Source organism: Psilocybe cubensis, chromosome 9, assembly GCF_017499595.1.
Source record: "Psilocybe cubensis strain MGC-MH-2018 chromosome 9, whole genome shotgun sequence".
Taxonomy (NCBI): domain Eukaryota; kingdom Fungi; phylum Basidiomycota; class Agaricomycetes; order Agaricales; family Agrocybaceae; genus Psilocybe; species Psilocybe cubensis.
Genome location: NC_063007.1, coordinates 2808681 through 2823465, shown reverse-complemented (window position 1 = coordinate 2823465; position 14785 = coordinate 2808681). Strand labels below are relative to the sequence as shown.

The following is a 14785-nucleotide window of genomic DNA, read 5'->3' as shown; positions in this document are numbered from 1 at the left end:
GCGATGTCTTGATTTCGAAGATTCGTGAACATTCCTGATGACCTATTTCTGATTGGAAATCAATAACAACTTTTCCCAGTGGGGACGTAGACAATCCACACCTCATCCACATCAAAATCGGCGCCCGAAAGTCTGCTTCTAAGCGCGGAGCGCAAAGATCCCTGAGCTATGATACTACCTACAGATAACCCAATTACTGAACCGAGAGAACGGAAAAGGTAAGACGGTGCCAGAAACTGTATGAGTACAATCGTAGTATGGTGGGAGATTAAAAGAAGACCAACCGGCGGTTGCAACTTCTTGACCCGCATTGGCGATCAAAGATACCAGACCCGTAGTGATTCCACTTCCTGCATGTGTAGTAAGAACTGTATAACACGGAAACAGATGTTTTCACCATATACCGCTCCCTAAGCTGGTGACCACAATCATAGATCACGAGTCCTAGTCATCACACGTAGTTGGCATTATCTCAATAAGAAAGAGCAATTCGTTGTTGTACTTACCAATGATATTGCCAACCATCGATCATACAATGAGACCGCTCGTTAGGCAAACCACAAGCCAATCCATAGCATCAAGGAGCTGAGAACGGTTACGGTATAGAATTTCCCAGTAGATGGCATGATAAGGCCCCCTAACAATGATCCTGTAACCCCTCCGACGACTGCTCCAATCAACTATAGGCCCACTTCTGATGCAGATTTCTTTAGAACCGCCTGTAGATACATAGGAACGTGGAATAGATGAGAAAATACCGAAACAATGCAAAAGAAGTTCAGGAGGTAACTGTCGATTAATGAGCAATTGACAACGATTCATATCGGCGCTAAGGGATCCCTAGACCATTCCTTCTCCACAAAGGCAAACATGGAAAGCCACATGGACACAGTAAAGACCAAAGAGAGGGCGGCTCCGAAGCCGACGCCTTTAAAATTGCATGGAAATCTGCTGTAGGAAGACAAAGAGGGGATTCTGGCAATTTTCGATTATATAAGCTTGCTTAGTCAGTCAAGTTTGTGTGCGCACGCGCAAGGCCCCAGTGGACTGTTCAGCCCATTCAAATCAACAATCACCAACAAAACACAAAAAAATACGACGTGGCCGAGGCTAAGTCTTGATTTGAGGCAAGACTGAGTGGATTAATATAGGTGCGACAATGGGTGGACTTTTCTTTTGAAGCAGTACTACTGGGTTCGGAGACCGACAATCATTCAATATTCAGCATTCGTGTTGGACAGTATCTGGCCCGGGGTAAAGTGCTATGAAGTGCATGTACCTCATACCACCAGCTTTCGATAGACCTATTGAAGACGGAGGTTCAATTTAGCTCGGTTGATAAGTGGTTGACAGTATGCCTGTAAATTAACTGTATATTCAAGATCGAGAGATACAGATGCGTAATTTTATTAGCCACGCTTCAGATAATCAAGAATACCAGTATCAGTACATAGAGTGAGTTATTATAAGCAATAATAACATCCAAATGGTGTTATTCTTACAACCCACTAATAGCAGTGATCGTTCGCGATTTAGGAGTAAGCTGCAATGGCGCGTGCCACAGCGGCATCTAGTGAAGCCTTGATAGCAGTCGCAGCTGCGACATGGTTGGGCTATTGTGATAGTCAGACAAATGGCCATGGTCATAAAATTTGTGGCATGCAATGATACTTACCGAAGCCGATTTGGTGAGAGCAGCTTCGAATCTGGATGCCTTGGAATTCAAGTCGACAAGGTCTTGTTTGACGAGAGCTGGGATGCTGCCATTGGGAAGAGGGAGAGCTTGGAATGCAGCTTTCTTGCTCACAATCTGATTGACAGTGTTGGTGATGATTGGCTCGAGTTTCTGTACGGCTGCCAAGATTGCACTTCCATCAGCTTCAGCGAATGGTTTGGGGGTGACAGCCTGATAAAATGCCACATTAGATAAAGCAGACAAGTGTAGTATTTGACTCACGTTCACGTCACTGGTAGCCTTGTCAATGGCGGAACCGAGGTTTACTGCGTCGGTGTGCATGGCCTATAGATATTAAAGCGCAGATTAGACACACAGTTTGCAGGCTACAAGTTATGTAATCGATCTATAACACCTTACCAAAGCTGTGATGAGCGACCCTCCATTATTGGGGAAAGCCATAATGGCGGCTTGCAGGGCTTTTGCTTGCGAAGTGATGGTCGCAATATCCGCCTTTACATCGGCCGTTGTCGTCGCGAAACCAACAGAGAGAAGCGAAGTCAGGATAAAGAAACTGGATTGGAACTTCATATTTGAATTTATGGGTTTGCCTGTGGAGATTGCCTGCACAAGTGAATTCAAGTTGAAGGGCCACCACTATTTTTTAGTCCTTTTATAAGGTGCGAGCAGGATGGGTCCATGTAATTCATAGTGTCAGATAAGCCAGAGGTGGCGTGTGATAGCAGCGATTAGTGTTTGCCTGGAATTAAGATGGGGATGTTAGAGTTAACAGTTTTCGTCCCAAATAGTGTTTTACATCACCATAATGGAACAGAAAGTTGCACGCCTCCTGTGGTGGATGTATGAGAACGCAGGCAACACCAAGAAGAAACTTCCGACAATGTACTAGTCAGCTTGAGAGAATAACAGAAGACTAGATGAGAACCCAATCCATAGGCTTAAGCTACAGTTAGGCAGACTAGGGCTAAAACTTCGGCTAATGTGAAAGAGAGCTGGTCCAAGATGAGTACTAGTCAATTCCATGCGGTGGTTCTGACTTCAATCTTCGGACTAGCCTACATATGAACGATTTCAAATTGATAGCTTGTGAAAAAAATGACCATTAAACAAGGAAACACCGACATCTGATTTTGGATGGAATGGACGAACGACTGAGATTAAACGCAAACTCAAGCAAACGACGACTTCTCTGATCAAATGTCCAATACAGACACAGCTGAGTAGATCCACCTGTTGAATTGGCGCACATACATATGATGGTGGTATACTCAGGTATCCACGACGTGGAGGCCTGGGCGTGTCCTGAAGCGAGATTTAATCAAGAAACAAGTGAAAGAAACCCTAGGGGGGTTAGCTTGGTCTCCACGTTTGGGTGAGAAGAACGGACCTCGGCGAAATTCTACTTGCTGATTATCTAGTGTTAAAATTAATTGAACGATCTTCCATTAATTGTCGGAAACGAACGGCAACCTCGAAGGATGCTTCAGCTATTATTCTGAGTTTTGTGCAACTTGATAGGAGAAACATCCAGTGTCTGTGATTGAACGAAATATTAGTGCACAGGCTACATGGACATTCCATTTTTCAACTATAAGACCACGTCATTTGGTGAGCGATTTCTCTTTGATGAAAAAAGACGAAAGGAGACCGCAAGCAGCTAAAGCCACAGAGAAGTAGAGGGTAGCCCTAACAGCTTCACCGTACGACCCTCTAACCTCTTTTTGAATGTCCGGTCTTAGCGTATCGATAAATTTCAAAGATTCGCGAACATTTCTGATGATCTATTTCGGACAGGGTATCAACACATCGTTTCGGAGTGACGATGTAGACAAGCCATACCTCGTCCACATCAATATCGGCGCCAGAAAGCCTGCTTCTAAGCGCGGAGCGCAAGGATCCCTGAGCTATGGTACTTCCTACAGATAACCCAACTACTGAACCGAGAGAACGGAAAAGGTAAGACACTGTCGAAAATTGTTACAATTGCAGGATGATGGAGAATAAAAGAAGACCAACCGGCGGTGGCAATTGCCTGATCTTCTTGCCCCGCATTGGCAATCAAAGATACAAGACTCGTAGTGATTCCGCTTCCTGAATGTGGAGTAAGAACTAAATATCACGGAAACAGATTTTCTTTATTACATACCGTTCCCCAAGCTAGTGATCACAAGTCCTAATTCATCATATATAGTTAGTATTATATGAGCATGAAAGAGCCATTCGTAGGTGTACTTACCAATGATGATACCAACCATCGATGATATAATGAGACCGCTCGTTAGGCAAACCACAATTGTGCCAATCCATAGCATCAAGGAACTGAGAACGGTTATGGTATAGAATTTCCCAGTAGATTGCATGATAAGGCCCCCTGACAATGATCCTGTAACCCCTCCAACGACTGCTCCAATCAACCAGAGGCCCACTTCTGATGCAGATTTCTTTAGAACCGCCTGTAAATACAGAGGGACGTGAAATAGCTGAGAAAACGCCGAAGCAATGCAGAAGAAGTTCAGGAGGTAACTGGCGATCAATGAGCGATTGACAATGATACGTCTTGGTGCAAAGGGTTCCCTGGCCCATTCCATCTCCACAAAAGCAAAGATGGAAAACGACACGCCAAAACCTACTAAGGAGTAGATGGTGTATCGATCAGCCCAGGAAATATTCCCACCACGATCGAGAGCAAACAATAAAAAGAACACGGTAAAGACTAAAGAGAAAGCGCCTCCGAAGTCGACGCGCTTTAACTTTGCATGGAAATCTCCTGTTTCTCTTTTCGGAAGACGAAGAGAGTATGATACAGAGATTATGGCGATTATTGTAATAGGTACTTGAAGCAGGAAGGACCTATGGGAAAGTGTGAGACACGCTGCTGGGTAAGACAAAGATTACCCACCATCGCCACCCGATTGTATCTGCAAAGTAACCTCCGAGAGATGCACCGGCGCTATTACCGCTGGCAAAAACAATGTTAAGCACGCCTAACAAGAACTTCAGCACCATATCATAAAAAATTACGAATTTTATACCTTGCCATGTGCCTCTACTCCTAAGTGGTACAACGTCGGACATGATGATGCTCACAACCCTACAGAGCATTCGTCATGATTACGAGAACCAATTAATCAATGTAAACTTACGTTTGCATACCTCCTCCACCTATGCCAGCAATAGCCCTGCTTACGATCAACTCTGTCATATTTCTCGAGACTCCACAAAGTAGGCATCCGATGGCAAACACGGCGTAAGCAAAGAGTAAACATGATTTTCGGCCAAAGATATCGCTCAATTTTCCATACAGAGGCCTGTATCAATGTTGATCAACAACGGGGACAGTCTAGGGGAGTGGATACGTACTGGATGCTGGTTGTCGTCAACAAGTAGGATGTGGCAATCCAGCTAGTATTTTGCAGTTGGTTTAACTCGCTTCCAATAGAAGCGTATGCTAGAAATTCTGAATGAGACAACACATGCATTCGAGTCAAAAACTGACGTACATACATGAAACGACAATTGTCTGATCCATCGCGCCCAAAAAGATGCCCACTGCCATCGGTATAACCTAATTGACGTTATAACATTCAATCTTTTCCCGATCCTCGCCGTACAGATTGTTCTCACCAACGCAAAAAGTGACCTATTGGTCGGGTGGTTTTGCTGTGCTTCCTCGGGATTTAGTTCGGGTATAGGTGATACATCATCTTGGAGAAGAGGCGTCCTTTCATCTGGCATCTCTGGATTTTAGGTGGCGAGCTGGGTATAAATGAAAGGAAGAAAGAGATAACACAAAATCATTTGCCATGAGAGTATCACTTGCAAATTTGTGACGTGCGACCACCGCGACTTTCAATTACATAACCTTGCTTAGTGTGACTACAGCTGACTACAACCGGCCGGTCGAATAGGCATTGAGGCAGGTGGATCGTAACAAGAATGTGATGTCAGAGACAGCTAGAGATAACATAAAGAAATTGAAAGAATGACTGACTGCAGTTTAGTGGTGATTATTTCTTCAAACAGACTTTGATGATGTCTATACATTGAATTTTATGTCTAGTTACTAGCGGTGGTAGGTCTGCATTGGTGTTTTCGATATGATACATACAGGGGTAATTTTAAGTTGATAATATACAAATGGGTTGGAAGTGGGGCGGATACATTGTCACAGGACGGTAAATGGGGGAGAGTCGAAGTCATCGGAGCGCTCCGATGGAACCTTGACGTTAAATTTACTCTCGGCCCGCATGGTACGCAGTCGTGCCATCTCGTATTCTGTCAAGGTGCCGGGACTGCAGAAACTGGCATCATGCAAGGCATGAGAGTTGGCAGTCAGAGGCTTTTGGGATGCAGTCACCCTGGACGCATCGATTTCGCGGCTCACGACACGGACATTCAGGACCACCCGATTAGCCAAAACACACGACATGGCGAGGGAGAAGCCCACAGGGACCTCCAACAGAGATGTCTACAGACGAATTAGAGTCGGCGTTGGCGTATGGTCTGAAAAATAAAGCTTCGCACCGGTGCTAAGAGCCATACAAGTAAGCACGTCAAGTATGTAGCGCAAATACTTGAAACCAGACAAAATGATTAGCACGCGCACCGTAGAAAAATCAAACAAAACCGCACATAATAAAGTACATCAATGAATCTCTGATGAGAATGCCCACAAGCTGTCTTCCGCTATGGAATAAAGAACCGTTGCTTTTGAATGTTTGGATTCCTCTGATCATTGCCAGAACGCAAAGTAGGGTTTCAAACGCTAGCATCGGGATCCAGAATGCATAAAAATGAGGAGTCACATTGGCAGGAACGCAGAACGCTCCTCCTGGAATCTGAACTGCGGTGGCTGAAGTTGGGTAGTAACACCTTGAGCCGGGGATTATCAAAATATGATCACCGGACGCACGAACCTGTAACGGAGGAGAGAGCGGTTCCCATGATCCATGCAGATGTTGCCGTGGAAGCGATGAAAACGACGAGCATCAATGCAAGTATTTTTTTATTCAGCGAATAAAGAGCGTATAGTCGAATTTGCAATATCCCTGCGAACAGCGTTAGTGAGCAGAACACAGGAGAGAAAATATGATCAGAACCTTCAGCAAGCATGCATCCAATCAACCCTGTCCATCCTTGCCACTGGAAAAATGTGAGACCTTCCCAAAGTTGATTAGGATTGCTTTGAACGGGGTACACGGAAGATGAACTCACAACTAGATAGAGAATTAAATTCGTATTCGTAATCGAGTTGAAACTTGACTGATTTTCCAACACTTACAACTAAAAATTCAACCAATCAGATGAGATGACCATCGATCTGAGCAGCCATACTCACGGAACTAGTAAGATGTGGGGAAAAGAACGCTGAAATGTTTTCAGTTGCTGTCAGCGGCAGGAACGAAAAAGGTAATCACAATAATTGTTGAATCTGGATGGGCCCGAAAGTTAGCTTCCAAGATAAAAAATACTCTAGAATAATACTTACATCACGGCCGCCAGAGAATAATAACGATTCTATGGATATAGAAACATGTTGAGCGGTGAACGCGGAAAATCAATCCATAGCGCTTACCATTAAAAATAGTATTTTCCCTAAGGACCATGTGCTGTTCTGCATCCACCCACATATTGTCAGATCTCAAAATAGCTTGAAGTAAAAGAAAAATTTACCCAAATCAAATTTATCTGTAAGCGATATAGTGCACAGTGGTAAGAGGGAGATCCAAGACGAAGAGCAGGATATGCTAAAAGGACTCACCTCTTCATCCAATGTAATCACTGCTCATACACCCTTGCGTCAGCAAATACGTCCCTCACGAATCAGATGGCATCGCCTACGATGATCGAAAACTATTATGGCACTAGAAGATACTGTACGCGCCCAAAGCAACAGTTATAACACGGCCAAGTTCGAGTTTAAGGGTATCATACGTTGAGAATACCGCGTCGTTTGTATGTGACGCAATCCAGTGATGATTTGAGATAAGATGTTTGACATTTTCGAGGGCGAATGAAGGAGGGTGGAGAGAGCAGGGGACCAGTTATTCAGATATGAGGGCAAACAGTTGTTGGAAAGCGACCATCAAAGAAGGGCTCGCTCCGACGGCGTCGTGTCCCTTTAAAAAACGGTCTTGGTGGGCGAGGATGTGAACCCAAACCCTAGACTCTTTACCACATTAAAACCGAGGTCACACATTTCCCCGCGTTATTTCCTCCAGCCAGATCCTGTCAGATTCTCGCGGCACTGGCAAAGTTTAATAACAGCGAGAATGCCATTTGAGGGACCGAGTAGCCGAAAGTTTTACATACGCGGCAAGCGCAGCGGGCACTGTGGTAATCCAGGCAATTTTTAGCTTTTATGCAACGGCGTCGATTCTGATAGACGTGTTGAATGAATAATAGATGTGTGAGCAGAAACTCGCCTTTCCAAAAACCAATCCTATTTGCTTGGACCGTATCCGGGAGATAGTAGGAGAGGGACCGGCAATTCAACGAACGGGCTTCCTAACTACACACGGCCATAGTTACAGTACAACGCTTGGTACCACGAGCGCTGCGGGTTTGCGGTGGTGAGCACTTTCGTTCAAAATACCCATTGTGGATGTTCAAGGAACGACTCTAGATATTGGTTAAATGTATATGAGGGAATGCATCAGTCACAAAGTATTGGCGCGTTGATCTGATCATCCCCGTTGGCTATGAGCGGCAACTTATTGAACGAAAACGGCAGCAAAGACCATTCTATGAGACAGAAGTGCTGATCTGCGCTGATGGGAATCAGGATACGGCGACTGTGGCGACAGAAGACAAGAAAAGAAACGTCGGATAGAAATGACATATGGAGCGTGGAATGGTCCCTTAAAGTACCATGCGAGGTGGCAAAACCTGGAATAAAAAGTTCGGGTTAATGTATGAGCCAAAAGTTCATTCAAACTTGAGTTGAATTGTTATAAACCCACTCAGAAGCGGCGAACCTCAAATTGCACCATTGGCACTTCATCCCTCCAGAATTTGAGCCTAGCGTCCCCACTCACCATTCAACTACGATATCCAATTTTCGCTCCCTGTCTTTTGCGGTGTACTGGGAGTACTGATAATGATAAGTTTTGACACTTGCATACTGCATTCAGGTTTTCTGAGCTACTGACATACTATAACCCGTTCCTGTGATTCGGGCGACGGGGAGTCGAGTCAATGTGAAACGGTAAAATTTCGCGGACCAAAAGTGGGCTTTTGAAGGCTTAACGAGGCAAAGGTCAGATCAGAACTAAGAGAAACTAAATAATTTTTTTTTTTTGGGGGTTAAAATCACGTGATTTAACTCTTACGCCGTGCAAATTTCCTGATCCGAGTTCTACGCTGAGTTTGTGATTAAATATCATTGGAAATATTACAATACAAAGCGATAATAGTACTAGGGGGTCCTTTAATCTATTTGATAAATGTCGAAGGTATCATCCGCCGCAACCGATAACGAAGATGAGAAAAGACGACCGATAAGAGGATTGATGGAGGAAGGATAAGAAACCCGGTTCGCACCCTTGGCATAACAATCATAAGCGCGTAACAGCAAACTGAGCAACGCGACTGATATTATATCTAGGGAATGAATGGAAGCCTCTTTCTCCGTCCGAGCGTTCGAAGAGTAGAGTTACAGTTAAAGAAGGACAGTGAGGATTTTGAATAAAGGTTGGATTTACTCCTTCTCATCGAGCCTGCCGTCGTCGCTGCTATTGGAGGTCTTGGCGTGATTGGGTTCGCGACCCCCTCCAGAGGCAGAGACACCAGTATCGACAGTGTGGCCAATTTCCTGCTCAAGGCCTACATAATCGTAGGCAAATTCACCCATCTCAGCATCGTCGATACCGAGAATCTCGGCCTCCTCAGATGCACGGAGTCGGAGACCAGGAACGAAGTGCATGATCCACAGTATAATAGACTAGCAGTAAATACTTAGCAGCTGTTTTTGTCTATGATTAAATAGAAACTTACAGTTACACCGAAAGAGTAAGCAAATCCGGCAACGGAATCAGCAAGTTGGTGGGCAAGCTGGATATAATGGTGGTCCAGCCAGCCTCCCGGAATTTCAGTGATGCCGTCAAATCCAGCGACGCTGGCTTGGGCGAAAAGGGCAGTTAAAAGATTGCCAACAATACCACCGACAGCATGAGTTGCGAAGATCTTTGTGGGGATTATTCTTCAGTTAAAATCATACAAATATGCTTTAAATAAGAATAACACACATCGAGAGCATCGTCATAGCCCAACAAGAACTTTAGCTGGGTAGCAAAGTTGCAAACAGTACCACCAAGTACACCAAATGCGACTGCAGCGGGTGCGCCCACAAATCCGGAAGCAGGGGTAATAGCAACGAGGCCAGAGATGGCGCCTGAGCAAAAGCCGACAGCACTCCATTTCCTCTCAATTCGGTAATCCTGGAAATGTCTAATGTCAATACTGCACGATATTACATTTAAAAGTTCACACTGACCCAGAGCATCCATGTAACACCGCCGACAGATGCAGCAAGGTTAGTGACGATGCAAGCTTGGACGGCACGTAGATTGGCAGAGAGGGCAGAACCGCCGTTGAACCCGAACCAGCCAAACCACAGGAAAACCGTTCCGAGGATGACATATGTAGTGTTGTGAGGCTTGTAAGCAAGGCGTTCAGTGCCATATCCACGACGCTTGCCAAGATAGACTGAGATAGCGAGTGCGGCCGTTCCAGAGCTGATGTGGACGGGTGTTCCTCCAGCGAAGTCAAGACCGCCAAGCACGAAGGACCATCCATTCGCGTTCCATGTCCAGCAAGCGAGAGGATCATATACGATAGTGGTCCAAATGAAAATAAACACGAGGACGGGACCTAGGCGACCACGCTCAGCGATGGCACCAACAGCAAGTGCAGCGCTAAAATGAAGTTAAAAGATAAGGGAGGTCAAAACCATATGCATTCAAAATGGAAGAATGCAACACACGTGATTGCAGCAAACATCAATTGATAGACGCAGAATAGAAGAGCGGGAATGCGGGAACTACCTATGGAAGGCTGGTCCAGGACACCCTTGAGACCAAAATACTCTGGAAAATTAAAATTACACTTAAGTCAAGCGAAAGAGAATGAAGCAAACACAGGGTAGACTCACTGAGGTCACCAATGAATGAGCTTCCAGTCTCACTAAACGCCAGCGAATAACCCCAGAAAAACCACTGCGTGAACGGGTTAGAGAAGGATCAAAACAAATTTTTACAGGAATGAAGCACCTGGAAGGAAACAACAGCAATGGAAGCCAGCGACGTGTAAATCATGGACAGTGCATTCTTCCTTCGGAGAAGGCCAGAGTAGAAGAGACCAACGCCGGGAATCATCAACCAGACGAGGGCCATACAAGCAATGATGAAGCCAATGTCACCGAGATTGTAGACAATCTCAACGCCATCGGGGTCGAAGGCCACCAGGGACCCGGCTGAAAAAAGGAAACGGATGACTACGTTGTTCGTATGAATCTGGGTGCACGCGACTTACAAGCATCGTATGTGACGTTCACCATATCGAGTTATTCGGTAGGTGGAATGTCCTTGAGGAATGGCTTCCACGAAGGAGTAGGTGCGTGTGTAGTGGGTGAGGAAATGAGAGCTGTGTTGACAAAGTTGTGGCTATATAACCCCATGCTTGTTTGGCCAAGTACGAAAATCGAAAACTAAAAGTGGATACGCGTCGTGATCTCGTTGTATGTCTCGAAAAGGAAACGGCTGTCAGTGCGACAAACATTCTTTGCTATCATTATCGTCCAATCACCACCCTTCAAATTTGCGTATCTGACTTATCGCTTGCTTCACGATAGTTGACAATCTACAGTTCCTGTACCTGGAGAAGGTCAAGACTATTTCCTTCAGATGTCAGATAGACTGCGTGTATGTGACTTACCACGGTCTCTCGTTGTGAAATCTACCCGCTACTACCCTTCTATACCTTTGAAGTTCGATAACAATTCTCCGGTTTCGCCCATTTGAGCATTGTTCTTGACATTCGGAGGATGATTTTTGCTAGTATTATATGTGTATAGTACTTCCTCAGTCGACATTCAATGCTATTTGGCTTGGCTTACTGTGGTGGAACGACGATAAGGAAAAATATTCGGTATCTTACATTCTAGGCTTTCCACAGCTATAACACTCACCTCCGCCATCCTCCGCACCCTCTTTGTCACAAGATATGTCCAGAACATGACATTTGGCTTGGCTTCAGGGTCGCACTGCTCTGTAATTACGTTAATGGGAGGCGAAGGCCTACTGGCCTGTACTCCTCCCAATCATTTTGCGTTCTAGCGAGACAAATTGGGAGTCGAGGAAGGATGTAAAGTTGCCTTTATGACTGGTTAGGCGCTAATTCTTTCTGGAATAGTTTGAGCAATAGTGTTTCAGTCGTTCAACTTGCGTCGTACATGCAATGAACCTCGGCGGAAGAGGTGACACGGATCAGTCTGTCAACGATGGCAATCCGCCTAAAACACCCGCAAACGACCGCCGTGTGAATTAAACAGAGCGTATAATCCAAATGGCCTAAGCTCCTGTAAACTTCAGATTGCTGCATAGCTTTTGTGTCAGTTTGTAAATATGCAGACATCGGGTGGAAATTTGACAGCTCACCTTCGCAAAACTCGTTCCTGTCGAGGCGTTTGGAATCCAACAGACATTGCAATGCGCATGAAAGCTCAGCTAGCAGATTTCACCAGTTTCGATTGCGGGAACTCAAACCTTTTGCATTTCCAAATGACATGCATGTTATCGTATCTGATTGTTATCGCTGTCAGATTTACCGATGTTATTAGTTAATCATCGGAGTTTCAAATGTCTCCAATTGCACGCCATTATCTTCGGGCCGAATGGACTTGCGGTGTTGATAGTTCAAACCTCTCCCTCGGGCCTCAATTCCAAAGACTACTACACTTGGCCACTGCTATTCCATATCTGTAGTTTCGTTTTCATTAATCAGACGCCACATGTCTACTTTGCTCAGAGTCTCAGACGTACCAAACTTTCCTAAGATTTCGGTCGTTCAACCAAGTGAAAAAAGGTTTTCGTCGCGGATGACGCTCCATCCAACCTGGCAGGTGTATTTACAACATACGACTCCGCTGTAAACGAGCTATGGTCATTTAATAATAATAGGTATCTTCTAAATTAAATGGTTGAGTGTATCTTTTGGAAATGGATAAATTCCAATAGTTACTACACCTTTGTATTCTTCATTATTATTCTTTCGGAATTCGGATTCATGCCAGAGTCGACGGTAATGTGTGTGGGTATATATGGATGTCAATGTTCCAAAGGGCTTAACTTGTGCCTGGATCGATAAATACCTATTCAGTGATTTTTTATCCATTTCCACCGACGGCACCAAACGTAATCTTCTTTCGACAGTCAGATAGAATCAGATTCGCGGTATTTGCCTTCGGAACTATCTTGTATCTACAGCAGTAATAGTGGGCTTCGTTAGGTGTGGGGTAAACGAGTATCGAAGACTTCAATTTAATTATGGACATGCCTTGAACGTATCCTTTCATGCGGAGGATTGACTAAACAGTCATAGAGGTCCCCAGGGCTATTCACTGGATGGTAGAATTAGTTTGACAGAGTGCTGAACTTTTAACCGAAATCTAGAGGCTGCCTACCAGGCCCATATCCTGCGCACTCCTGGTGCCAGCTCGCCCCGCCTTTGCAAATTAAATGATACGATCTTCTGCTATGTGATATCTGCCTCCAAGTTGCCTCCAAGTCGACTTTTGTTTTCCACAATCTCAGCAATTTGAATTTGATTATAGTGCCCCGGATGTATTTGTACCACTACGTCATTGTAGACGAACATGAGGCTGCATGAGGCACCCTGACGCGAACCCAGGCGAGTCGTATCTGGTCATCCTCTTTGTCTTGGCATTTGCAGACGCGCGATAGGCATTAACGGTTAAAGAAGATCAGTAGATCAACATAAATCCGTTCGTTTGCGGGCCATGGCCTATGATAAGAGCATCGAGATGGAGCCTGGAGTCCTGTTTAATTGAACCTATTAAGTAATTGAACTTCATTTCTACGGTCATGTCAGTGTTATGAATACAGCAATTTTCTTTCTTGCTGTATCATGACATTGAACTGGCTTCTGTAGATAGAATTCGATTCAAAGTTCCACTTCCATATACGGATTAGATTCTGTAACTCATACCTTAGCAATTTCCTTCAATTCTTTCATCTAATTGAGAAATCAGCCACTCTCTTATTGACAGCGGAGGTGACTTGGCAATGTTGGCATTACGAACATAGAGAAGCTGATTATCCATTTTTCCGCTTTCACTCCACTTTGCAGACAGTCGCGTACATTTATCATGCTAAAATAAGCATTTCCTGAAGAAACGGAGTCAAAAGACCCACTGTCGTGGGACTTTGTAAACTATAAGACTTAGAAAGTCTACCTTAGCAGCAACATTAAAGCTTCCGACACTACAGCCAGTTTGAAACCCATTGACAGACGGTCCTTTCTATCAACGTAAGCCGAAAACGCAAGACAACAGGGAATAATCCTTCGAGGTACTAAACAAGCTACAGTGTCATTAAAAGTCTTTTGTAATGTAATGTATTCTCAAAGGCAGAAGTGTCAATTATGGAGACATTCAATGACCTTCGGGCTTTGAGGCTGGGCGTAGGCTAGCGAAGAGATAAACAATTACTTGAAGTATTGAATGCTTAAACTAAGAATTACTACTTGATCATGATGAGAGGATATAAGTTGCAAAAAGGCAAGCTCTAATGACTATGCCCATTGTCAATATAATGATACCAGAAAGAAAGCTCAAATAAGGCGTTGAAGTAAACTCTGGTAGGTGCTAGAAAGGTGCTCATCTAAGCCCTTCGGATGCATCCGAGCCAATTGGCTTCCTTTTCCCCAACGCCTATGCAATTACTACCAACCTTTCAGTCATCCTGGTCCAACCCTATCCGTCGAGCCGTCCATCCAGAGCACCCACAATTACGCTGATTAATCCAACCATCTTTTATCAGGGTTAATGATCTCATATCGCCAATGCTACAC

The 14785-nt window shown here is 44.6% G+C and overlaps 4 protein-coding genes across 4 annotated transcripts; all 4 read right to left on the bottom strand.

The window, feature by feature from the left end:
• Positions 1-1532: 1532 nt before the first annotated feature.
• JR316_0010290 (uncharacterized protein) lies at positions 1533-2266 on the bottom strand (the record flags this gene model as incomplete). The annotated part of the gene is made up of 4 exons (XM_047895959.1): positions 1533-1613; positions 1676-1906; positions 1958-2020; positions 2096-2266. The coding sequence occupies 4 exons, from the start codon at positions 2264-2266 to the stop codon at positions 1533-1535; spliced, it is 546 nt and encodes a 181-aa protein (XP_047745678.1).
• A 1031-nt stretch (positions 2267-3297) lies between these two features.
• JR316_0010289 (Multidrug resistance protein fnx1) lies at positions 3298-3951 on the bottom strand (the record flags this gene model as incomplete). The annotated part of the gene is made up of 5 exons (XM_047895958.1): positions 3298-3477; positions 3536-3660; positions 3713-3787; positions 3843-3869; positions 3933-3951. 5 exons carry the CDS (start codon positions 3949-3951, stop codon positions 3298-3300), a joined length of 426 nt encoding a protein of 141 aa, XP_047745677.1.
• A 1910-nt stretch (positions 3952-5861) lies between these two features.
• Positions 5862-7274, bottom strand: JR316_0010288 (uncharacterized protein; the record flags this gene model as incomplete). The annotated part of the gene is made up of 6 exons (XM_047895957.1): positions 5862-6164; positions 6442-6548; positions 6613-6744; positions 6796-6878; positions 7185-7213; positions 7272-7274. 6 exons carry the CDS (start codon positions 7272-7274, stop codon positions 5862-5864), a joined length of 657 nt encoding a protein of 218 aa, XP_047745676.1.
• A 2121-nt stretch (positions 7275-9395) lies between these two features.
• JR316_0010287 (Ammonium transporter 1) lies at positions 9396-11252 on the bottom strand (the record flags this gene model as incomplete). Its single annotated transcript, XM_047895956.1, has 8 exons — positions 9396-9638; positions 9692-9880; positions 9943-10134; positions 10191-10611; positions 10680-10782; positions 10848-10911; positions 10966-11168; positions 11228-11252. The coding sequence occupies 8 exons, from the start codon at positions 11250-11252 to the stop codon at positions 9396-9398; spliced, it is 1440 nt and encodes a 479-aa protein (XP_047745675.1).
• Between the last annotated feature and the right edge of the window lie 3533 nt (positions 11253-14785).